Source organism: Meles meles, chromosome 5 (genome assembly GCF_922984935.1).
Source record: "Meles meles chromosome 5, mMelMel3.1 paternal haplotype, whole genome shotgun sequence".
NCBI lineage: Eukaryota > Metazoa > Chordata > Mammalia > Carnivora > Mustelidae > Meles > Meles meles.
The window spans coordinates 51,269,788-51,295,055 of NC_060070.1; the positions used below are offsets into that span (position 1 = coordinate 51,269,788).

The window sequence follows — 25,268 nt, forward strand, 5'->3', positions numbered from 1 at the left end:
AACAAGAATTTGATATCATTCATTTTAAATTGGGCTTCCTTTTTTGGTCATTATTTTGGTATTCTGTGCCCTTCCTTTATTGAGCATATCATTCCTTCATTTAATATTCAAATAATACTGTAACAGAAGTTCCAAAAAGGCAGAGCTGATATCCAAATTTGCAGGACATTCTGGTGTTTCTTTTAAATACAACACATATTTTGTTTCCTTTCCTTCAATGGGAAAACTGTCAATGGTTCCATGTTGCCCTGTAAAATTAGGCAAACTAGGGTCATTGTTAGGAACCACCCTACAACACCTCCAGAAATGACCATAAACACAATGACTAATAAACACATTCCAAGAAAAAAAATTGAGTTTATTAAATATCTGTTGTATATTCTGAATTGTTGCATATGCAGGGCTTACAGAAATCCAAAGTTTAGAGACTTCCCCATAAAAACCTTAGTGAGTGAAAAAATTTTAAAACTATAATATGCCTGAAAACTATGTTATGACAGACATACAGAAGATGTTCTGGAAGCATAGAGGATGGACACCTGGCTATTTGTTTGCTAAGATAGGTACATAGAGTTCTGCAAAGAAGCAATAGATAACTGGTATCTTGAAAACTTCCTGGGAATTGGTCTGCTTTTGGGATGAAGTTTCCAGAAAGAGGGACCAGCATGTGCAAAAAATGAAAGAAAGGCATATTTGGAAAATTAATGCCATATAAAAGGAGTTTAGAGTGATTGTGGTCCAGTGGATTGAGTGTGGACAGGTTGCAGAAAGCAGATTATGAGGAATTTCACATGTCCTACTAAGGATTGTCCAGGAGTTCATAAAGTATCATTGATGGTTTTAAGCAGTTGAATGAAATGATCTGATCTGTTAGCAGTTTGCATTTCCCATCATAAGAGAACATTTTAGAAAGGGTCCCAATGGTCTTGTTCAGCTAATCAATTTCCAGGGCTTAATATGGTATCTAAAATATGGTAGATTCTCTATGAATGTCTGTAAGATACTAAATAAATGAATCAATCAATTAATGAAGTAACTAAACTAGTTAGAAGCAAATTCTAATGAGATTTACTTTAAAACATAAAACTTTAAAGCAACGGGCACCTGGGTGGCTCAGTGGGTTAAAGCCTCTGCCTTCGGCTCGGGTCATGGTCCCAGGGTCCCAGGGTCCTGGGATCAAGCCCCGCGACCGGCGCTCCGCTCAGCAGGGAGCCTGCTTCCTCTTCTCTCTCTGCCTGCCTCTCCGCCTACTTGTGATCTCTCTCTCTCTCTGTCAAATAAGTAAATAAAAAATAAAATCTTAAAAAAAACACACACACAACAACTTTAAAGCAAGAAAAGGGGTGGCTCAGGAGGTAGATGAAATAAAATTGTCCAGGGGTACCTGAGTGGCTCAGTCAGTTAAGTGTCTGACTTTAAATTTTGGCTCAGGTCATGATCTCAGGATTGTGAGATTGAACCCTGCATCATGCCCAGTGCTGGGCGGGCATGGAGCCTGCGTAAGATTCTTTCTCTTCCTCACCCTCTGCCCGCCCCCATTCTGTACTCTCTCTCTAAAAAAAATAGGGGCACCTTCTGGGTAGCTCAGTCCATTAAGCCTCCAACTCTTGATTTCAGCTCAGGTCATGATCTCAGGATTCTGGGAATGAGCTACACATCAGGCTCCATGCTCACTGGGGGAGTCTGCTTGAGGATTCTCCCTCTCCCTCTCCCTTTGCCCTTCCTCACACCCCTGGCTTGTGCATGCACTCTCTCTTTCTCTCAAATAAATAAATCTTTTTTAACAACCTCAGGTAAATTAATTAAAATAAGATTGTGCAAACATAAATAATCATGAATATGGGAATCTAGTACTCCGTGGATCATATTTCTATTTTCTTTACTTTTTTGAATGTTTGATATTTTTCCATGATAAAGAAGTTTTTAAAAACAATCCTGAGCTAAGGCAACTTGATTTCCAGACTTCAAATGTTAACGTGTTGAATCATAAATATTTCAGTTAAGAAGAACTAAGCTTTCAAAGAATTATATATTTGTAACTTAAAAAAATGAAAAGAAAAACCTTAAATACTGTAAAAATGTTTGGAGTTTTAATGTAATTCTTGACTCTAGGTTTGTAAGCTTTCAAACTAATTATGGTTAGAGAATTTAACTCAAACCTCTTTATAGCTTATATTACAAACTGAAACTAATCTGTTAGAAATTCATAGTTAATTTTTTGTATGAAATCGTACCTTTATTCCAAAAAGAGTTGTGAAAGAAATGCTTTCACATTAATCTATATCACACTCAACTGATTTCACAAAATTTTTTGTCGTTAATTTTTGCAGTTACTGAAAATAAGTTGATGGAATTTATTCCTGCTAGTATTTATAAAATATATACATTTACTACTAAGAGCATTTGGGTTAAAACACAGAAAAATATAGTCTAGTCTACATGTATAAGTGTATCATTGTTTCTATTTCGAGAATGTGAATTCATTATATTAAATTTGAATGGTATATATAGCCACCAATTCCTATCTTTTGCAGTCCATTCAATAAATTGAGGTATTCCTGCTGAATAAAATCAGGTTTTAATAATTGACAATTTCTGGAGACTGGCTAGTCTATCACTGAAAACTTTTTCCTTCCAGATGCGACTTTTGCAGCGGGCGTGAGGTTTCAGCAACTCCACATTAGCTGTCACATCTACAATCAGTCTCTGGTGAGCTGGGCATCTATCTCCATGCGCTATACTGAAGTACACAATAATGAGGGTCAAACTGCAAGCTGGTGTTTAAATGATGGTTCTTCAGCTGATGCACATAGAAAAAGCAAGCATGCTACACAGAGGATACCATAGAGGTAGGAATGGCATATGGAGACAAGGGACAGATATTAAAGGTTGACTTTTGGTCCTTATATCAACTTGTATAGTTTTGTCCAAGAAAAAGAAACATAGTTTCGGGTGCATAGGTGGCTCAGTTGGTTAAGCAACTGCCTTTGGCTCAGGTCATGATTCTGGAGTCCCAGGATAGAGACCCACATTGGGGGGGGTCCTTACTCAGCAGGGAATCTGTTTCTTCCTTTGACCCTCCCTCTCTCATGCTCTCTTCCTCTCTCAAATAAATAAATAAAATCTAAAAAAAAAAAAAAAGGAAAAAAAAAGAAACAGTTTATTTTTCTTTTTAACACTTACAAGGTAAGTTTCTATCCAAATAGTCTCAATAATGAAAAGGAAAAAAATAAAAAACCACATGAGAAACTGGCTGATTAAAAGAAAAATGACCTTTGTAATTATTACCTCGATAGAAGAATGCTAGGTTAATAGGCATTAGGAAAAAAAAAATCTTATCATTGTGCCATGGAAATTTACCATTGTGAATTCATCAAAGATTCCCTAAGAAAAAAAATTTTTTAGGCGTGATGCGACCTGACTCTGCAAATGAAGTTAAGTCTCCCATACTAAATATCTGAAAGAGGTTAAGTTAAGCAATATGTGATGTGATCACAGAGTGGTTTGAGAATATAAGTTATCTTCAGCCACTATCAGATTGGAAAACTTTACAAATCAGAGTCTGAAAGATGCATCAATTTACCCAAAGACTAACTTCTAAAAAATCAGTAACTCTTCTAACTCAGCAAAATCTAGTATCTATAGAGGTCACATTTATCCTGACTTCGGCAAAAATGCTGAAATAAAAATTTAGTAATACAACAATACGAATACACACTTCACAAACAGAAAATGCCTGTTACTTAGCACCTGATTTCTTTTCTTATGGAAAAGTAGAGGAAGGCTTTTCTTCTACCTTTTTACACCAGTTGTGTAAATTATTTCTCTAGTCTCTTGTGTTATATCAGAAGAGCTGAAAATAAAATATTTTGATGTGTGACAATCTCAATTATAAGAAGAATAGATCCTCTTTATATTTTTAGAGCTCTTAGGATATATGCATATTACTTACATATCTTAATATGTTTGGTTCACCATTGGAAACTAAAGTTTCAGTGATGGAAGAGAAAGAAAATTTTAGAGAGACACTGAAAAAAACTGGAAATGTGGGGATATCGGGGAAAGATGGAAATTTTACACATACACTTAGCAAAAAAAACCAAAATACTGAATGACAAAAATAAGCATGATGTATAATCTGTGCCTACCGGAGAGGTAAGGATGTCAAGACATTTAAAAAGGCAATATATTTCTTCTTTCTCATATGATATGACTTACTCATTCTTAAGAAAAATGTTCCTTAATGATGTTCAGTGGGATTACTTCTGATAACTGCTGAGAGAAAAATAACACATATGTGCTTATGAGGAGATTCCATTTAAAGGCTATATTAGTTTTTCTATAAGTCATTGTCATCTGGCAAGTTTTGATGAGCATTAAAAAAATCTACTGTAACCATTTCATCTGTACCACTATTTTGATGTGCTCAAACATAAGCATGAAAACTATGAATGTAATGGGATTTGTAGGTGTAATCTCAAAATCAAATTACAAACTTTTCTTAAATTTTGAACACACACATCTCAGTTGAAAGGATCTATTTGTTATCATTATTTTAAATTTTATAATTGTATAATAGAATGTATTCTTTGGGTTAATCACTATTTCAACATATGTAAGTATACCCATCAAAGAGAATAAAATAACAGAAGCATAAGTTAAGGAGATCTTTGCCCAGTATAGCTACACAAGAAGAAAAATAAAAGCAGTTTGCAAGTAAGGTGGTATAATTAAAAAGGCCTTTTTGCAGGAATTCAGAAAATGGGAACACTTTTTTATTACAAAGTCAATTTAAATCTAAATTGGCTTCATTCTCAATTTTGAGTTGGATATTACTTTCATACACATCTTACTCTCATAGTTGAGTCTCAGACTTGTGGGCATCGATCAGTCAGATCGATGTGTTAAATAACAATCATTCTCCTTCACCAACAGTGTCTACTTTGTGTCCTTGATTCTGAGTATCATTATTATGTAAAGATTGACTCCTCACTAACTGATCATGTAAACCTCCCCCCCTTTCCTTTTCATTAATAAAATAATTTTTCTTCTTTAGGGTTTTCAAAGTTTGTCAATTCAGGCATATGTAAAGGCAAGTGACTAGTTAACTCTTGTCTTCAAATCCCATCTTTAAATCACTGATAATTGTATGCCTCATCTGAGACACCATCACTAGCAACTTGCAAAGCCTCTGCATCTCCTCCCCAATCTACCTTCTCTTTTCCACTGTTCTGTGTTCAGTTCAGCCCACTCTTGATCCATCAGACATCTGCATATGATAGAACATGCCTACAGACTTCTCCTTTAAGTTTCCTCCCATCTGGAACAGCTTTTTCTACTTCATCTACTGTGCTGCTCCAAATCTTGTGGGAATATGTTCTAAAATTGCTTTTCTTCTTTAATCTTTATAATTGTACTTTAACTCATGAATTGATGTTAAAAATATAAATAAGTCCATGAAATTATGAATTTTTTCTGGAAACTAAAACTTAAATACAAAAAAAATCTAAGCTACTAGGATTATTTAATTTGGAGGAAAAAAAGTTGAGTTGTAAGTTACTAATAACATTCAAAGAAGTAAGGAATTATACAATTGTTGGTAACCAGCTAATCTTTGTTACAGATTAAAGGGAATTGTGCTCTAACATAAGTAAAAAGGTTTTTCTGTGAGATATAAGGGAGACAATACAAATTCTTAAATAATGGGTTGGCGTACTAAAGCTGGTTATCTTTATTCTTTCTGTAGCAGCCAAACAGTATATCTGCTTGCATGTTTCAAATTTGATATACATTTAAGCTTTGTGAAGGAAGAAGAATGTCTGGGTAGAGACAGAGTCAAACAGACATGGACAGAAACATACAATATTGGGAGCAAACCAGAAGGAGGAGTGGGGTGTGTTAAACAAGACTCTCGATAGTTGCATTTTGTTGTTAGGGCAGAAGAGTATATTTAAAAAAGGTTTTTTTTAAGAACAGTGATTCCTAATTTTCCATTTCTACACTTTAGAGGATATAAAGTTTTGCTGTAAAAAATAAAAAAAAAAATCAAAATAAAAACAAGACTTAATTACAGTTTTAAAAGTTGTATTTGCAGAAGCTTTTTTTCGTTTTTTTTTTTTTTTTTTTTGAGTTATATCTTATTTCATCATCCTGGTGGAGAGAAACCAGATTTCATAAATGTAGCTGGATCTTTTCATTTATAAATATTATCCCATGTTGTTTCAGGAAGGACTTAAATGGCAGTATTTGATTATTTCATTAGAATAATAGCTTATCAGGATCAAGACAAACTTTTTAAGTGTTAACCTTGTTTCATGTGACGCCAAGTGAAAAGAAGTGAATTTTATAGAAACTTTTACATTTCAAGAAAAGTCTGTAATTCTCCTAAGGAAACTATATTATATAAAAATATTTGTTGTTAGCTTTTCAAACCTTCACTGTTTTTGTTAGCCTTCTTAAATAAAAGGCATGGAAATCTTTTTTAAATTGATTCTACTTTTGAAGACCATGAAAAAGTTAAAATAATCCAACAAAAAGGGGTGTACATGGAATCTGAGCTATGCTTATATGCGAAAGAGTTAATACTGAGAAAAGAGCTACAAGTGCCATGGCCTTGGGAACTAAAATATAGGCTTCAAGGTAAGATTTCCTTTTTATTCAATACGTCAGACTTTCTGTATCCATATGCACAGCAAATGCCTTAATATAAGCCTTATAGTTAATTGAAGATGCCAGAATCCAGAAATGTATTTCATGTTTAAAGAAATTAAAACATTTTAAGGGAGTATTTTGTTACATTTGAAGGACTTAGAAAAATTCAATTTAACATCTATTGTTACAAAAACAAATTATTTGGTTGAAAAGAAGTTTTAATTTTTAGTTGGTAATCTACATTTTCTTATGGCAGACTGATAGTAATAAATTAATTTAAAGGCAAGGTTACAACTATCTTCAAATTAGGTCTTTGAAAAAGAAGAAACTCTAAACATTGTCAAAGGTTAGTCAAAATGACTAGAGCATTCTATTCATTCAGAAAACTTAGAAGGCAATTTTTCCTTAATTTTTTAGCAGCTAAGTACTGGTAGCAACTTTAGAAAAGTTTTCATGGCTTCTAAATGAAAAGCATACATGAGATAATCATACTAGTTTTCATGTTTACATAACACTCACAAGACATATATGGAAAACTTTACCCAGAGTAATTTTATATTCCATGTCATAATTTGGTTTATTTTCCTTTGCAAGAATAAAACATCTATCAGGAAGAATCAGACTAATACAAATATTTCAAAACCATGAGATTATTACTATAATTTTTAGTTTCTAAAATCTGTTTCTATGAAGAACATTATAATGTAAAATATCACAATTATTTAAAGACTACAAGACTTTTTTAAAAGTTAAAATAGAAAGTATCAGTTATAGAAATAAAGAGAATTGCAAAAAGGCATATTAAATGTCTGCCTTTCAAGCCTAACTATCTAGAAGGAAGTTACTTACCTATAATAGATAGAATGGAATTAATGTCTTCAAAAATGCAAATATTTTCAGTATTTGAAGGATAGCCATTTCAATAAATAACAGTACTCTGATAACCAAGCTGCAATAGGACAAGTCATGGTAACTTCTCTTTTTTATTTGATTAAGATTGTTCTAAAAGGCAATTTTTACATCCTGTCATTCCAAAGAGATTTAGGCTCCCCCCCACCCCCCAAGTCTTTTTTTCTTCTTCCTCACATGTAGGTTGATTTCTGGATATTTAGTATAGGGCATCACACCGATGCAGTCTTGCAGTGCAATCCAAGGCAGTTGCAGCAAGTATTTCTCACTAGTAATGTAAGGAGCTAGGAGGGAACAAGGCTTGAGGAAACAATCTAGAAAGCCAGAATACAGCTTCTAGGTTCTTTACCCACAAATAACCTTTTTAGACCCGATACATAAAACACAGTTTATTATCTGGAATTTTAAAGGAGAATCTTTTGTTAAATGTTAACAAAGAACGACTATCCTAATTCCTTTTAAACTGCAATCCTTTAAAAAAAAATCAACTATCAAGTCTTTTTGAAAAGTGCTTAAATCATCTGGAGATAAATATCACTTGGTGTCCTTGTTTTCTAACAAATGGCTTTTTCCATTGTTTCCATTAATCTCACCCACATTCGTTATATAAAAAACAAGGCCCTTACCCTCATCAGCAAAACACAGATGTATGATTTAGCATATAAAACCGGTAATTACATACTAATTTACGAAAGATTAATTTTTTCTCTTTTCGTCAGTTTTCAAGAAGTCTTCCCGTGATTAACTGTAAACAAGAATGGTTTACACCTCAAATTAGAAGCCATTAATTAGCATGACGAAGTCAACTGTAAGATACACAGATAATTTAAATTATTTAATCACTAATCACCTTGGCTAAACTGTAGTATACTCTTTCAGAATCCTTCGGTGGGTTATTGATCTGTCAGTAAATTACCTCCAGATCGGTTAGAGATAAATATTAGCGTTCTTTTCTTTCTCTCAGCCTTACATTATTCCTTCTTGTAAACACTTAAAAAAGCTTTAAGGTTCTTTAATCCCAAATCCCTAATTAGCCAACACTAGCCTTTTTGTAACCAGGAAAAAGAGTATCTGAAGTACAGATCAGGAGTTCGCTTTGCCCGTACAACAATAAAGAAACATTTTAAAATGTAAAATGCTTAAGGCAACGGCAATAATAAAAGATATATGCAGAGGTGGCTTCAGCAAATAACGGGCTTGCAAACGCCAAGTGCTTAACAAAAAGAGCCGAACCTCTATTGCAATATACGGCACTCCAATAAATTACACAACACTTTGCATAGGCTGCAGAAATAACGCAGGACAAGACTTACACAGATGCCAATCCGCAGCATTTATACACATGCACATGGCAAGAGACAGAAACCAAACACTATCATTCAACTCGGGCCGGGTAGCGCGATCCCGAGTTTGCCCGGCGCGAGAGGGCTCTCTGCGTGTGTGTCTGTGTGCGCGCGTGAGAGTGAGACCCATCCTCGGGGCATTTCCCCTCTTTGGGCAGTTTTGCTTCATTTGTTTCCCATTTCTGCTACATAGAAACTAACTTCCATCTCAGCCCCAGCCAGCGCCGCTGAATAGAGCCAGTGCTGCGGCTTCGTGTGCGTCAGATCCCTCCGCGGAGCCATCCCCGGCCCCCTCCCTCCCGCGGTCGGCCTCCACAGAGAAAGCGCCTTTCAGCCAACCGGCGGCTCCGGCTCCGACATCTTCTCCGACTGGAAATAAATAAATAAATCGCACCTTTGGCCGGGGAGGAGGGGGCAGGGGTCTCGCCACACTGGGTGTGGGGGCCCTGGGGCGCGGGGCCGGAGGCACTCCTTTTTTGCACCGGGGGGCGGGGGCGCGTGCCGAGGACGGGGCCAAGCCCGGGCCGCGAAGGCGGCGGACTCCTTTCTGCGGCGGAGGGATCCGCGGCGGAGGCGGCGGCGGCGGCCGTAGCCGCTGCCTGAGAGTTGTTGTTTCCTCCTCCTCCTCCTCCGCCTCCGCCGCCGTTGCTTGAATGGTGGAGCCGAGGCTGGGCTCGTGAACACACAGTGACAGCTATAGGGCAGGCGGCGGCACCATCCCCGCTTCCCCTCGGCGGCGGGGTGTCCCGCCGACGGCCCTGAAGTGACCCATAAACATGTCTTGTGAGAGGAAAGGCCTCTCGGAGCTGCGATCGGGTAAGTCGGGGGGCTGCTGGGGCCGCTGGCACCGGGCGATTCCGCCCGCGGTCCCCCGCCCCCCGCCGCCCGGCCGCTAAGCCTGTGTGTCTCCCCGTCCCCCTCTCCCGCGCAGAGCTCTACTTCCTCATCGCCCGGTTCCTGGAAGATGGACCCTGTCAGCAGGCGGCTCAGGTACGGCGGCGCGCGGCGCGGGCCGAGCCGGCGCTCGCCGCTCGCGGGCGTGGGGGAGGGCGGCGGCGGCGGCGGCGGCGGGGCTGCGGCCCGGGGCGCGGGGCTCAGCTCTCCCCGCTTTGTTGTTGCAGGTGCTGATCCGCGAGGTGGCCGAGAAGGAGGTAAGGGCGGCGGCGGCCCGGCGCGTCTCGCCGCCGCGCGGCAGTCCCTGGGCCACGCCGCCGCCACCGCCGCCGCTGGGGCGCGGGGCGCGGGGCTCGGGGTCCCCGCTGGGGCGCGGGGCGGGCGGGGGGAGGGGAGCAGGCGGGTCGGGGCTGGGGGCCGGGCTCACGGGGCGTCCTCTCCCCGCAGCTGCTGCCCCGCCGCACCGACTGGACCGGGAAGGAGCATCCCAGGACCTACCAGAATCTGGTGAGACATACACGTCGCGGAGCAAAGAAACTTTTCCCCGAGTCGAATAAAAATTGAATTTCCCGCAATTTTTTACAGAGACAAAAACTTGGCCCCAGAACGTGAAAGCTCCAAAGGCCACGGGGAGGGTTGGGAGGCCGGCGCGGGGGCTTCGGGGGGTAGTGGTCGGGGGGACCCGCACCCCGAGGCCGCAGGGGCTGCCGACAATTTATTTGTGATATTTTGTTAATGTGCTAGAAATAAAGATACGTCATGAGTGTTGTGCAGTGCAAGGCCGGAGGAGGAGGGGCCGGCGCGCGCGGCCGTGCGGGCGCGGGGGCGCGCGCGAGGCGGCGGCAGCGGGAGCGGCGCGAGGAAGGAGGGCGCGCTTGCTCGCTAGCTGGCTCGCTCAGCACGCGCGGTCGGCTCTGCTTTCTCCTGCCCCACACAATAGCTGGTGACTAACTGCTCCGAAGTGGCATTAGCATTTCACAAGCAGGCTATTCAGCCACTGCGGAACCGTAGCAAGGCGTTATTTATTTTTTTTTCTTTTTCGATTCTTTTGCTTTTCTTAAATTTAGAGCTTTACGTTTTTTTGTTTGAGGGGTTCAGCTGTATGATGGTAGTTGGCCAGAAGCTCATCTTGCTTTTACCAAAACACATTCGCAGAAGTGTAAAAGCCTGTAACACTCCAAAAGCCAGAGTTTAGCAAGACTTTTTCTAATTTTGCTAATTCTCTTGTTATTATGCTGCTGCTTCAGTTAAAAACTATTACTGGAGGCCACTGAAAAGTCTTGGTTTTTACTTTTATATTTATTGTGGTGCGGAACCGGGCAAGTAAAAGTTTTTCAGTTTATATTGGAATATATTGTGTTTAATAGCTTGAAAAATACCTGATTCTTAATTTTGTGGGTTTTCAAAGTGAGTATGTGTAGTAATTTCTAAGAATTGTCTTCTGGAAGTGGACCTGTTAGTGGACTGGGAAAGTAACGTATTTGTATTCGGTAGTTATATTTTCCATATTCTTGTCTCCCAGATTGATTTGGGTTGTTTGTATGAATATATGTGTGTTGGGCAGTTAGAGCAGTCGCATGGCCAGGGGTCAGGGGGTAGGAGCGGGGAGTGGGGAGCGGGGAGCGCTTAATCTGTGCGGTGCTACTGATTCGGAACTGATGTTTTGAGGTAGTTTTAACAAGTAATGTTACTCCATGAAGGCTTGTGAAACGATTAGGAAGTTCCAGCTACTTGAGAATTGAATGTCTTCTGTGAGGTGAAGGCATGACATGATTTTGATGGCTTTTGTTTCGTTTGGATATAGAATCTCTAACTTTACGTCTAAATCTTTTATGATTTAATGTAGGTTGTTAAGTGCTCACAGATGTTGAAATAAGGGAACCGGGTTTAGGAAATCCAATGGAAACTTAACAGTGTTTGTTTCCAACTTTGTTAGTTTTCAAGTAGTAATTAGCCTAGTTCATTTAATACTTTGCTACAATGAATGGAGTTTGAAACAAACTCTTAAGATTCAGTACCTGCAGTGTTTTGTTGGGGGGGCGGAGGTAAATATTTGACAAAATCCTTAAGTGGATTCCATGTCTTCCTTCTTATTTGAAAAAATGGTAGAGGTTATAATATTCTATTTTTAAGAATTGGGCAGATTTTATAAAACTGTTTTTTGCATCTCATAAAAACCCACAAACCCCTGTCATTGAAGATTGCTATTTTTTTTTTTAATCTTGGAAACTCTTAGTAATAATATATTTTTAAAATGAAGCCACTAATGGTGTCTTGTCAAATTATGGGAATGTCTGATGTTTGTAGGAATATCATTTTGTTTTCTCTAGTAAAAACAGGGGTACCAGTGTTTATTTTTAATTTTGGGGGGTGGTTTCTCATCTCTCAGATATTAATAAAATTCATATTCCCTGTCTTTATGAGACTTAGGAATATAAGTAGTGTCTTCATTAGTATTGTTATGTTTTCAAAATCCACCTATTTCGCATGGAAGTGGATTTTCTTGCTTGGACCGTTTTCACCTTTTTACCAGAATAGTCATGTTGGCAATACTCTTAAGACAGTTAAGAATTCTCATTAAAGTTTAGAGTTCTCTTGTTCATTTTATCTTTTTATTCATTTAGCAAGTTAGTCAGTCTGTCTCTACTGGATACAAGACATATTTTGGAGTACTTGTATATCCACCAAACTATATATCTAGGTGTGTGGGTATTTGGCTTAACTTTGACTTTTTGAGAATCAGCTCTAACATATTTTGGAACACTAGGTATCTGAGCACATTTTTGATTAATAGTAGGCGTGCTCGCTTCGGCAGCACATATATATTTTTGATTAATAGTAGGATTAATAGTAGGATCATAAAATTTTATGTCTAGGTGAGCACATGCAAAAATCTCTCGTATAGTATTCTCTATTGTCTTAATTAGTTCTTATGACCTAAAAAAACATTTAAGTTGCTTTCAGTTGAATATGAATTTACTTAATAATTGATTTTAAGTTTGTTTTGATGAGTTAAATAAAAATAATAATTATTGTTTGTGGTTTCAGTAGTGTCTACCTGTACTTGGAAATTTGTTGCTACATTAACTGATAAATTGAATAATGCTTTAAATGGAAGATTTATATGTCAGATTGACATTTTTAGGAAATCAAATTACAGCTGTTTAGGATGGTGTGTAATATTTGTACTTGGGAGGTTAAAAACAAGCATAGATCAGTATCTGGACTCAGCCTACAAATAAAATCACAGTGATTGAGTTTTGATCAAGAGGAATGTAGAGTTTTAAGAGTAGTTTTATTAAAGGTTTACAGATAAAAAGATGTGCTTCTTTCAAGTGTAATTGATAGAGTTATGATAAAACATGATTGTATTACCATCTAAAGATTTAAAACATTTTTAAACAGTGAATGGAATTTAATAGGAAGTTGAATTTTTTTGTCTCTTATGGTATACATTTAATTAGATTTTACGTTTTTAAATATATGTTGGTTTTAAGCAAGAGGGCATATTATAAGCTTTCATCAGAATTGTAATTTTTTAAATGGAGCCATGCATTTGTGGCTAACATTTTGTAGAACAGGAAAACTCAACTAATTTTTGGACCAAAGAGAAAGTTTTGTCATTTATTTGCTTGAATAGTGAAATTAGTTGGTTTATTAAGTTTTGCTGTCTGGTTGTCACCTTAATTAGTGGTGATTGCATGCTTATGAGGCAGAATTTTTAAGCATTTTTACTAAATTCAGAATTTTGATTACATTTCTTGCTTACAGAGCTTTTTTTTTTTTTTTTTGAACTGGGTTCATGTTTTGCTAATCTGTTAAGGTGATATTCTTATTTTAATTTTTAATTTTTGTAGCAGTATTTGCTTTTCGTACAGTCATTCTACTTATTAAAAATCTATTCAAGTGAAAGGATGGGAATCAGGGGATAAGGTTTTTGATTTTTAGCCCTGCCAACAGTTAGCTTGATGGTTACCTCAAGCAAATCATGGAATTTCTCTGGGTCTCAGTTACCTCATTTGTAAAATAAGTGAATTGAAATTTTTCTAATCTGAAAATCTGATTTTGAACTAGAAATAGGAATAAATTGTCTCTAAAACTCAGGTCTTTCATTTTGTTTTTGATTATCTAAAACACAAAAAAGTAGATAGGGAGAAAACATGCAAATTAGAAAATTGTATGCTGTTCTTAGGTTGTAATATCATATCTTAGAGATAGATGCATGTTTTGGGGACACTAACCATACTGTAGACTACTTCTTTATTCTGTAATTAGTATGTTTCTCTCCATGGTTTAAGTACCAGTTTTCATAAATTATTGCTGGTCTTAAATTCAGAAAAAAAAACCCTTGAAATAGGATATACTTAAGTATATATCTTAAGTGTGCATATCTTTAGAGTATGCTGATTAATGGAAAATTAGGGAACAAGTTTTAAGAGAAAAATAACAAGTTTTTGAATGAGGTATTGCTGTCTTATATTAAAGATAGATAATATGGTGTTTTTGAAACCTAACCAGTACAATTTTGGGAGTGGGGGGGTGGTGACAGATAATGAAGTGAATGTGCATAGAATTCATTTCCTTTTTTAATAGAATATCAGTAAAATGGTAAGCTTGGCTTGGTAGTCCCCAGGGTAGGGCTTTAATATCTCATAATCCTTATAATGAACAATACAAAAACAACATTATGTGTTAGGAAAATGGTACATGCTGAAGGGCCGAACTGGGCAAAGCGTCTTTTCTTATCCATGCAGTTGTTCTACTGGTATGTGCCATTATTTTAAGAAGTTTGAAGCATTTACAAAGATTTTTAAATGGAATAAGTACCTGTTAAATCCTTTATACTCCTCAGTAATTGTGAAGTTCTTGAACGTAAGGGGGAGTTGGATTATTCCATCAACAACTACACAACAGTATTTTACGTGACTGTTATGAGGCAGAATAGTACTGCAGGAGTCTGTTACCCCATCTGTAAATTGGGCTAATAGCCCTTATTTTGTAGGATTCTGTGAGTGATAACTGGCACAAATGAAGCACTATATAAGGGTTTGTGTTTGCTATTATTAGAACTTTAGTCATGGTAGTAAAGTTTCCAGTTACAGCTTTATTAATGCGTGAAAGTTTAAGAAAAACAGTTTTATTCCAGAAACAAGTGTGCATAATTTTCTGAACATAGCAGCTACAGTGTAAAAAAGACTGTTTAAAACTTTCAGAAGTTACTGGTAGTATAATTGTATTACAGGTCCAAGGATGAAATAAGTAAGCCTAAGATATAAAGAAAAATATAAATACCAAAAATAAATAATTTTTAAAGCATTGTAGATAGAATTATAGAAAAAAAATTGGTGGTCTGTATAGTGGTTCTATGACTGTTTTGTGGACTAATTAACATTAAGAAATGTTTGGGTGGTTGAAATATCCAAGATTTGAGAATATATGAAGCTTTTGTATCTTTTGGTAATCAGATGACATTTAGGAATATGTGAATGGAGCTTGGCTCTTGCTTCTGTCTCCTCTTCAGAGATCTGTATAATTTTAAACTCCTCATGATAGTTTGTGTTTTTGAAATTGTCAGGAGATGTTTTGTCTTGTCAGTCTGACTTAAAGATAGATGTTTTAAACAGCTTAATACAGACTTTTTGAATTAATCTTTAAGTGAGCACTAGGTTAAATAAATCCTTTGCCAATTTTTAAATCCACTCAATTTCTTTGTCAGACTGTAAGTTTTTGTTTTTTTTTAATCTAGAAACTTCTTCTCTAGTCTACTGAAGTCATTTTTCTTTTTCCCAAATTTTGTAGTTATCTATCATGTCACTACAGAATTTTAACAAATAAAATTGTATCCTAGACAACTTGTTCTGGACAAGAAATATTAGGTTCATATTGTATAAATTTCTGAATTGACAGAAAAGTATCTGTAATGTTAAGCAAAATGGAAGTTAACAGAGTACTAAGTGTAATCATTTTAATGAACTTTAATTGAATTCAAGAAAGTCAGGCATTAGAATGAGAGTATTTTTCTTTTATGGTTTTTTTTTTCATTTTGAGTATTTTTCTTTTAAGATATTTAAGTGGCTTTTGTAATTACATCTGAAAGTAATAAAAGCTATAATATAATAGGAACCAAGTTTAAAATTTTAGAACTAAATTTAAAATGTGTAAAGGTGATCAATTTTTATTTTGTGAGAGGACATCTTAGAAGTACAATTATGAGTAATTTGTGAAAATTAATAATTATGGAACAAATAAATATATATTACTGAGCATATGGAATATAGAAGATTGTTAAGTATTTTATAATAGATCAGAGAAAATGATAATACTTCTTTTCCGTATGGAATTTGAGAATTCAGTGTGCTAAAAAAATCAAAGTTATGTTATAGAAGAGTGAAATATGTGAGAACCTTTGGTCACTACAGAGAAGGCAGTCATCATGCCTTACATACCCAGATGCAGCCTGTTTGAGCTCAGGGATTATAGATAAGGAAAAGGATGGTTGGAGAATTTTTTGATACTAAGAAAATGTAGTTAGCGACATAAATCTAATGCACCTTCTTCTTAAGTTAAAACTAAATTGTAAAAGGAATGAGATTTGTAGTGTAAAGCTTAGGTTATTTGTGGTAGCATGGATAATAGCAGCCTACTATCAAGAAAACACATAAAGAATCATGTATTTTAGACTCCAGATGGCCTATGGTCATGGTGGCATGACCCATTTGGTCTCTATCTGGGACAGAGAACAAGCACATAGTCTCTTAGGAGGGGTTATGATATAAATGCAGAAATATTTAGCTTGTGTCATTTGATTGTGGTTTAGATTTTGGGTGAGGAAATAATAAATTCTAAGCAACTCAGAGAAATACACATTTTTAAAAAATTATTTTTATTAACATATAATGTACTATTTGCTCCAGGGGTACAGGTCTGTGAATCATCAGGCTTATATACTTCACAGCACTCACCATGTCACATACGAAATACACATTTTTTAAAACAACTTCACTGCCATTGTATGTGTGGTATTATTTTGAGTGTACTGCTTGAAACCGAAACATTACTAAAAATGAAACTGGTCATTCTCTTAAGAGTATTTATATTGGCATTTTAAGAATAAACAGTTCAAGAATTTTCCATCTTTAAATCAGTAGACAATTTTGCCAACAATCTATTTGAATTTTTTATTTTAGTAAATAATATTTTGAAGAGAATTTCTTACTGCACAAATTTTGCTTAGAAAATATGATTTGGTTTAAAAACAAAACCTCAAAAAGTTAAATTTTGTTATTTTGTAGTGTTTTAAATTAATTTTTATAGAGTATCTTCTGTGGTTTGTGGAAACCTGAATTCTGGATAGAGGTTTTGTTTTTTGTTTTTAAAGATTTTATTTATTTATTTGAGAGTGAGCGAGAGAGCAGGAGCATAGAGTGGGGAGGAGGGGTAAAAGAGGGTGAAGCAGGCCCTCTTCTGAGCAGGGGAACCTGACCCCTAGCTGAAGACAGACGTTTAACCCACTGAGCCACCCAGGTGCTGCTTTTTTTTTTTTTTTTTTTTTTTGGTAGCAAAATATAGTCAGGCTGTGATGAATAAAATCTGGAAGACCACTGTGGATATTCTTTAAAAGACACATTTGTATCGATAATTGATAATACTTGCTGATTTACTATCTAAATGAATTCTTAGGTGGTTGACTAAATTGTGAATAGATTACAGTCTTTCAAGCATGTTTATTGAAAATTAAGAGTAAATAGACCACCAAGATTAATTTTGACAATAAGATTCTATATTAATTTTATTATTTTTCTAATTATAGGGAAATCTTAGGCACATAAGAGCCCTTCTGAGAATAGTTACGCTGATTAGAGGTTTTTGACTTGAAAAATCGTTATGTATGTCCTGTTAAGTGTCTAATTATAAGACCTGTGTGATAGTGGGGTAGGGACCAAAGTTTTGAGAAGGAAATTTTAATGTAATGAGAATAACAGTAACTTTGGAATCAGGACACCTGGGCTTGAATATTAATTTCTGCTACTTTCTAAATGTATGACTGGAAAAACTGTAATCTTTGGACTTCAGTTTTCTTTACCTGTGAAATGGGGAAAACTCAACCTTATTTGCTTGTGAGGATAAATTTTGAGACTGCTTAGCACAAAGTCAAGTATCCTGTAATTTTTCTATGTGGAAAACTATTAACGTTTTTTAAAAATGCTCAGAAAATGTAAACTTGCTTTTAAAGATTGTAGATGTAATTTAACATTTACTTTGTAACAATGATAAGAGGTTTATAATTACAGGTTGAAAGTTTTGAGAATTTGAGATCTGGTTTTAAAAATAGGCTTAGAAATAACTAATAACAAAAAAGGTTTTTTAAATTTTTGTTTTGTTTATACATTAGGATAGTTGTAAAAGTAATTGTATTCCAAGGGTGCCTGGGTGGCTCAATGGGTTAAAGCCTCTGCCTTTGGCTCAAATCATGATCCCAGGGTCCTGGGATCGAGCCCCACATTTGGCGCTCTGCTCAGTGGGGAGCCTGCTTCCCTTCCTCTCTCTCTGCCTGCCTCTCTGCCTACTTGTGATCTCTGTCAAGTAAATAAAAAAATAATAATAATAATAATTGTATTCCATTAAGCTGACTTTTTAGAACTCAGAACTGTAGTGGAGAGAAGTAACTAGCCTTTCAGATCTGAAAAAATTAGAGAAAACAGATATGAAAAACTGACATTTTTAGAACCAATCAGGTGTTCAGGACATAGTAGTACCAGATATTTGGTGGGTCTTATTTTCATAGGAACTTCTTAGTTATATGCTAAAAGGACTGGCATTTCTAGATCGCACAGGTAAATCAAGTAGTTTAATGAATTATATTGCTCTAACCTCATTTGGAATGGTCCTTAAAAAGATTTCCAAAATGTTTTTTCCCTGTGTAGGTTTAGAAAGATTTTCAACGTGAAAGAACAACATGTAGTGTGTAAAATGGAGTGTAATTAAAGTGACAGTCGGGACGCCTGGGTGGCTCGGTGGGTTAAAGCCTCTGCCTTTGGCTCAGGTCATGATCCCAGGGTCTTGGGCTGGAGCCCCACATCGGGTTCTCTGCTTCACCGGGAGCCTGCTTCCTCCTCTCTTTCCCTGCCTACTTGTGATCTTTGTCTGTCAAATAAATAAATAAATTCCTTAAAAAAAAAAAGTGACAGCCAACTCCTATGTCACTTACTATGAGTATCCCCCAAGGTGGTGACTTGGCAGTCTCAGTCTTGTAGAATAGGATATTGAGTAGTAGAGTAAATGCTTTCCCCCGCATTCAGCAAGTTTAAACCTAGTCTGTTTGACTTCAGAGCTCTCAAACTACTGACCTTTTCTTTTAAAATTGAGTAGAGTTCTTAATGACAGGATGTCTGGTGGAATGCAGTGGCTTCCAGATTTTTTATATTTTTCCCCCACTGATAAAATTTACCTTTTAACAATAATTTCCATTGACAATGGCAAATTTTTCTTGGCTAGGAAGAACCACTGTTTATATGAAGTAGCATAGCAAGCAGAAGCTGAAGATGCCGGAAAGTAAACTCCTCAAAGATCTCACTCAGTCTTTTCTTGTTCCCTTCTTGCTGTAATTCACATTTTCAGAAGAGGATCCTGTTATTCAAATTGTAATTGATAATTCTAGAAATGTTTTTTATCAGCCTGAGAAAAGAGTGATACAGGTTTATGATTTGGGTCAAGATGGACAAGGCATGAACAGAGAGAGTCTTGTCTTTCACAGAATTCTGTTACCCCTGCTACTGGAAACGTTGATAGAACCAATTGTTTAGATAGGAGTGGTAAACTAAGGTTGCTGCAGGTAAATTGTGTAGGAAACCTTTTTTTTAAGGCCCCAAAGCTAAAGTTACTACGTTTTTAAGGAGTTGGTAAAAGTATGTATGTACAACAGATAGTTGTCTCCAAGAGGCCTAAAATATTTATCATAGAAAATATCTGCTGACCTCTGCAATAGATATCATAACATTTACAAAGAAATACCGTAATTCAGGTTTTAACCTTAACTGTTAATTATGGACAGTTAACCCAAAGACTGTTGTTACCATATCAAGTGATTCTCAAAAGGGATTGGAGGTGGGGGTGGGGATATGAGAAATTTAGCAAAGCTCTAACTAACCCCCTGGTGTAGGAGTGAATCTCCATGGGATGGCATCAGAATTTGCATCCATAAAACAGGCTTGTGTATCTTGAGTGGGAGAGAAGATGAAATGTTTATGAAAATTTAAAAACTGGAGCACAGCTGATAAATATGCATTATTCTTATTTTTTAAGAGTAATAATCAAATTTTATAGTATTAATCCTTTGATTGTTTAATGTGTTTAAACCTTGCTTCTGGGGGTGGGAGGTTGGGGGAACCAGGTGGTGGGTAATAGGGAGGGCATGTATTGCATGGAGCACTGGGTGTTGCGCAAAAACAATGAATACTGTTTCGCTGAAAAAATAAATAAATAAATAAATAAAAGTAAAAAAAAAACCTTGCTTCTAACTTTTGAGTTTAAAATTTTAATCTTAGAAATACTGAGAAAAGTAGGGTTGATCATACTGATTTCCTTTAGCCATTGTGGGAGAGACTATTTAGGGCTGTCACACTATTACTGTAGTTTTATTTTCTATCCTTAGCTATTTTACCTATAGGTATCCTTTACCTATAGGAATTTGTGCTTTTGCACAGTTTGCTTAGTAGTGAAAATGAACTTTAGAATGTTTCTTTTTCTGTCTCAGTTTAATGTCTGTGTTGAAAACTATTCAAAGTATTTCTTTATTAGCTTATTGAAATAGATATATATACACATATATATGTGTATTTATATTTAAGGCAATAGGTACTACGGGCAATGCGAACGAGGGGCGAACGAGGGCTGGAGTTACATATACTATCTTGGTTTGACTCCTACCTCCACGCACTAAATGTGTGTGATCTTAGGAACCTTGTTTTATTTTACTGCACAATAATTTATTAATGGAAATAATAGTAGTAGTTCAGATCTCTTAGGATTGTTAAAATAATGAGCTGAACTATTATATGTATAACTTACAACATGACTTAGCATTTAAAGTGCAGTCAGTATGTGTTAGCTATGATAGTGTTAAGATTTATCAGGGTTGACTTTATAATAATTTGGTCATACTTTTTATGTGTTGAATATCTTAAGAAATTTAAAGTACCACTGGTCATGGAAAGTAATCAGTATATTAGAATCGAGGATGTTGTTTTGTTTTTTTCCAAGTAATAGTGTACAACAATTACTGAGAATCCAAATACAGATGTTTTGGATAAGGGGTTTTATTACAATATGACTTCTGACTTCCCTTGTAATTTTCATTTCCTTTTAGTTATTATTAGTATAAACAAAAGAAAGTCCATTCAAACTAAAAATCTTAAGTTAATATTAAAGATATGGTATTCTTACTACTTTGGAAATTAAGGACTATATATGTATAGTCATAAATGAACCATTTTAATCTTTTTTGAACCATTTCATTTTCTTAAAATTTTTGTTTTTACATTTTATTGACCATAGTGATGTGGATAATATTCATTAAGAATAATGTTTTAAAAGGTAGCAAAAGAAAGTCTTTTTGTTATTGTTATTATTGTTGTTGTTAAAGTGTGTATTGAGTGGATGGGTGGGTAGTTGAGTGTGTGTATATGAATGTGTGTATGTGATGCAGCTGGGACCAAAAGAACACCTGGTTCTTACTAGTTAATGGTGAAGTTAAGAAGAAAAGCATTAAATTAAAAAAAAAAACCCTGGTTCTTACTCTCTTCTAGTTAATGGTGAAGTTAAGAAAAGCATCAAATTATTAAGCTTTTAAATGTATAATCATAAACTGGTACATGTTACAGAAAAGTCACCAAGAGCATGCAGCCAAGATAATGCACTTAGACTGGTAAAGTAAAGGGAAAAGGTGGTTACACTGGAAGGAAGATCTGAAGCACAATAAAAGAGGTGTTTGGGCAAGGAGATGTGGGGAAAGGTAGAGAGTGTACCACATGGGAAAAGCCTGACAGAGTGTGCAGGTAAAGAACATGAAGGCAGGCCAGGATGTCTAAATATGAAAAGTAGGGGCTAGAGCATGTAGGGTTGGGAATGTGCCATATGGAGCAAAGTACAGGTCGACCATACATGCCTTTCAGGATTTGTAGACCATGTTAAGGAATTAGATGGCCAAAGAGCAAAGAAAGTCTCTGAAGTGTTTTACGTGGGGGGGCCTTCACCGGATAAAGGTTTTAGAAAGGGCATTATGATTGCAATATAGAGAACAGATTTGGAATAGAAGAGATTATAAAGTAGAATGAGGTGTAGGAGGTATGAGTGGAGGTGGCAAAAATGGGAGTTTATTGCAAAGATGATTTGAAATTGGATCATCATTACAGAGATAGAGAGGTAGATGAGTTTAAGAATAGGAAGGGAATATCAGTTGAACTTGGTGACTACTCAGATGTTAAGAATGAAGTGGAAGGGAATAATAGGCAATGTAAAAAAAAAATGTGACTTCTTGGTTTGAAGCCGGATGGATGGTGTTGTCATTTATCAAGGTAGGGTACATTTTGGGAGGGAGGATGTTGACAGGATTATTGAGTTCATTTTTGCATATATTGAGTTCAGGAGGTTTTGGGACTCCAAAGAGAGTTGTCTTAAGGAAGTTTGATATGCAAGTGTAGACTGTAGATAAAATTTGGGAATCATTGGTATAATAACTGTTCAAGGAAAAAGTATTGAGTGAGAGGAAATAGAGTGTGGAACTGGGCTCTGGGATCCTGGACCTTAAGAACTGCCCGGTTTAATGGCTAGATAGAATAGGAAAAGTCAGTAGTTACTGCATATTGTCCTGTGTTCACTTACCTAACAATTCAACATTTAATTACAAGTACTACATTAGGTGCTGGGTAGACAGGTAAATAAGATGTAATCCCATGTCTTCTAATATAGGTCATGGACAAGTAAATTGGCAATCTTAGGATACTGCAGGGGTCTCAGGAACCTCCAAAATGACAAGACAGAGTTAGGGCCTGTATCTGTGTTTTTTAGGCAAAGAGGATTGTAACTATCATTAGATTCCCAGTGAGTCTAGATATAAAAATATATTAAAAACAATTAATATGATAAAAGTATCACAGGGCACTGATGAGTAGGGTAAAAGAACGTTTTGGGAAGAAGTATAATGTGCCATGGAAACAAAAAGATAGGGTGTCCAAAAAGAAGGGACAGAGATCTTGTAATAGGTCATGGAGGGCAGTAAGGTATAGACTGAGACATGAAGGAGAATGCGGTGGGGAGGTGGACGGGTAAGAAAAGGTTTCCAGCAGAGGGATCAGGTTATATAAAGTCTCAAAAGCCAGAAAGCCTGAGGATTTTAAGAACTGAAAGTATTTCTTTTAACTTTAAAGTGAAAGTCGATTTTGAAAAATACACTGAATCACCTTAGACTTAAATCTGAAAAAGTAGATTCGTAATATTTTACGAATTCTTCAATAAGGATTCCTCAATAAGGATTTTCAGGTTCACTAGTTGAAATGTATTTTATAAAAAGACCTTAAAACAGGATAATCACAAAACTAAAGTTAATAAATAATGAACTTTATGGTGAAAGTAAAATTTTTGAAAGGAACTTAGATCAATGTACAGAAATCACCTTAGAATAATTACATACAACTTAGAACTAGAAGGGACCCTATAAATATTGTAGAAGTTTTCCTTTAAATTTTATTTTTAAGTAAATTATTTTAGGGAAGATTGGAGAAAAGTATAAATAAAATTTTAAAAATTCCTAGTTTGGTAAATTTTCTTCTAAATGCTTTTTTCCTTAGCACTAATCATACTAGTGTTTGAAAGAGTATGTTTTGCATCATGATGATGGTATTGGGGAAAAGGGAACCTGTAGTTTAACAAGTTTGGGAAATTGTATTAAAATCAAATAGATTTATCTCGGGATTTTTCAGAGGCATATAATATGTGTATATAATTTATATTAGAATACTAAAGTATTCATTCCACCAACACTACTGTATGCCACATTTTGTATTGTATTAAATTATCAGTGTGGCAGTATGGCTCCATGTTGTCTGCATGACAGGAATGTATATGATAAAAAGTAAGATTAGTTCCTCTTAATTGGCTTCAGCTTAGAAGGACGAATGTTAGCCAACTTTTAAAAAAAAAATACCTTTCATGTTCTTCTATCCGTAGAGTATAACAGATACTGCAAGATGGAATGAGAGGATTTAACCCTTCACTTCCTTCCCCAAATCAATCTTACGAGGAATTCATACTAAAATTGCCATTACTATGTGAACCTGAGTAGCAGTTCTCAAACACCTGGCCTTAAAAACTCCTTTGTATTAATAACAATTAATGAATTTTCTTTGTTTACATGGATTATAATCTTTGCATTATTTAAAAATTAAAACAAGTTTTAAAATACTGAAATGAAAACTCATTTCGTGTTAATGTAAGTAACATTTTTTTGTAGCAATTATTTTCCAAAACAAATTTATGAAAAGTGGCATTGTTTTACATTTTGGGAAGTGTTTAAATTCTTTTATCTGCTATGTCATTCAGTCTTTTGTGATATCACATGTCATGTGGCCCCCTGAAAAATCCACCATACACTCATGAAAGAGTGAAAAAGCAAAATAACATTTTATTAGTATTCATGATTTTTACCTCCCGAACCTTCTAGGGGTTCCTAGAACTCGCTTTGAGAACAGTTGAACTAAAATATTTAGGTAGTACATTGAGAAATTTTTTATAACTTAATAATCTAACTATAAATTGATAAAATAGTTTTTTCCTCTAATTCTCTGTAGATTTTTTTGAAACGACTTCTAGGATGGAAAATAAAAATAGTAGAATTTCATAATCTTGCTTTCAAATGCTAGCATAAATTTAAGCAGTGTTTTGAAGTTGTTCCAGAAGTGCCAAGCCTTTTTGTAGGTAGATTTATTTTATAGTTAAACTTATTTAAATTAATATTTGGAATTTGGCCTTTCTCTCTAAGGTTTTTTGTGAATATATTAACAAAATTCCTCATAGAGACCATATAAGTGTTTTGAAATTTTGTGATGAGAACATGAACTATCAAGGTCTTTTTATCCTTAACTATTCTGGAGATATTCTTTATAACATAAAAGATCCAAAATATTAGTTATATTTTACAGTTGGATGACTTTTGTTTGAAGTTTTTGAAAATTAACATGTTGAACTACAACATAATCATTTTAGGTTATAATGCTATATATTTTGTCTTTGTTCAGTATTTGCATTGACTAGAATCTGCTCATTTATAACTTGGCTATATTTATATTAATTCTTTAGCATTGTTTCTCAGTGAATTAAAGGGTGGTTGGGATAACTATTTTATTTTGTGAGTCAAGTGGTTGCACAGAATAAACTTGAACTTTTACCTCAAGTAAAAGGAAATATTGTTGACTAGCC

At 35.7% G+C, this 25,268-nt stretch overlaps 1 protein-coding gene across 3 annotated transcripts in view; it reads left to right on the forward strand.

The window, feature by feature from the left end:
- The first annotated feature begins 9,432 nt into the window (after nt 1-9,432).
- Nucleotides 9,433-25,268, forward strand: part of LOC123941429 (pleckstrin homology domain interacting protein) — a 133,258-nt gene continuing 117,422 nt past the window's right edge. For all 3 annotated transcript variants that reach the window (XM_046004559.1, XM_046004561.1, XM_046004560.1), the window contains exons 1-4: nt 9,433-9,719; nt 9,835-9,893; nt 10,025-10,054; nt 10,245-10,304. In XM_046004559.1, the coding sequence (XP_045860515.1) occupies nt 9,680-9,719; nt 9,835-9,893; nt 10,025-10,054; nt 10,245-10,304 (189 nt within the window). In that variant the 5' untranslated portion in view covers nt 9,433-9,679. The remainder of the gene's footprint in view (nt 9,720-9,834; nt 9,894-10,024; nt 10,055-10,244; nt 10,305-25,268) is intronic.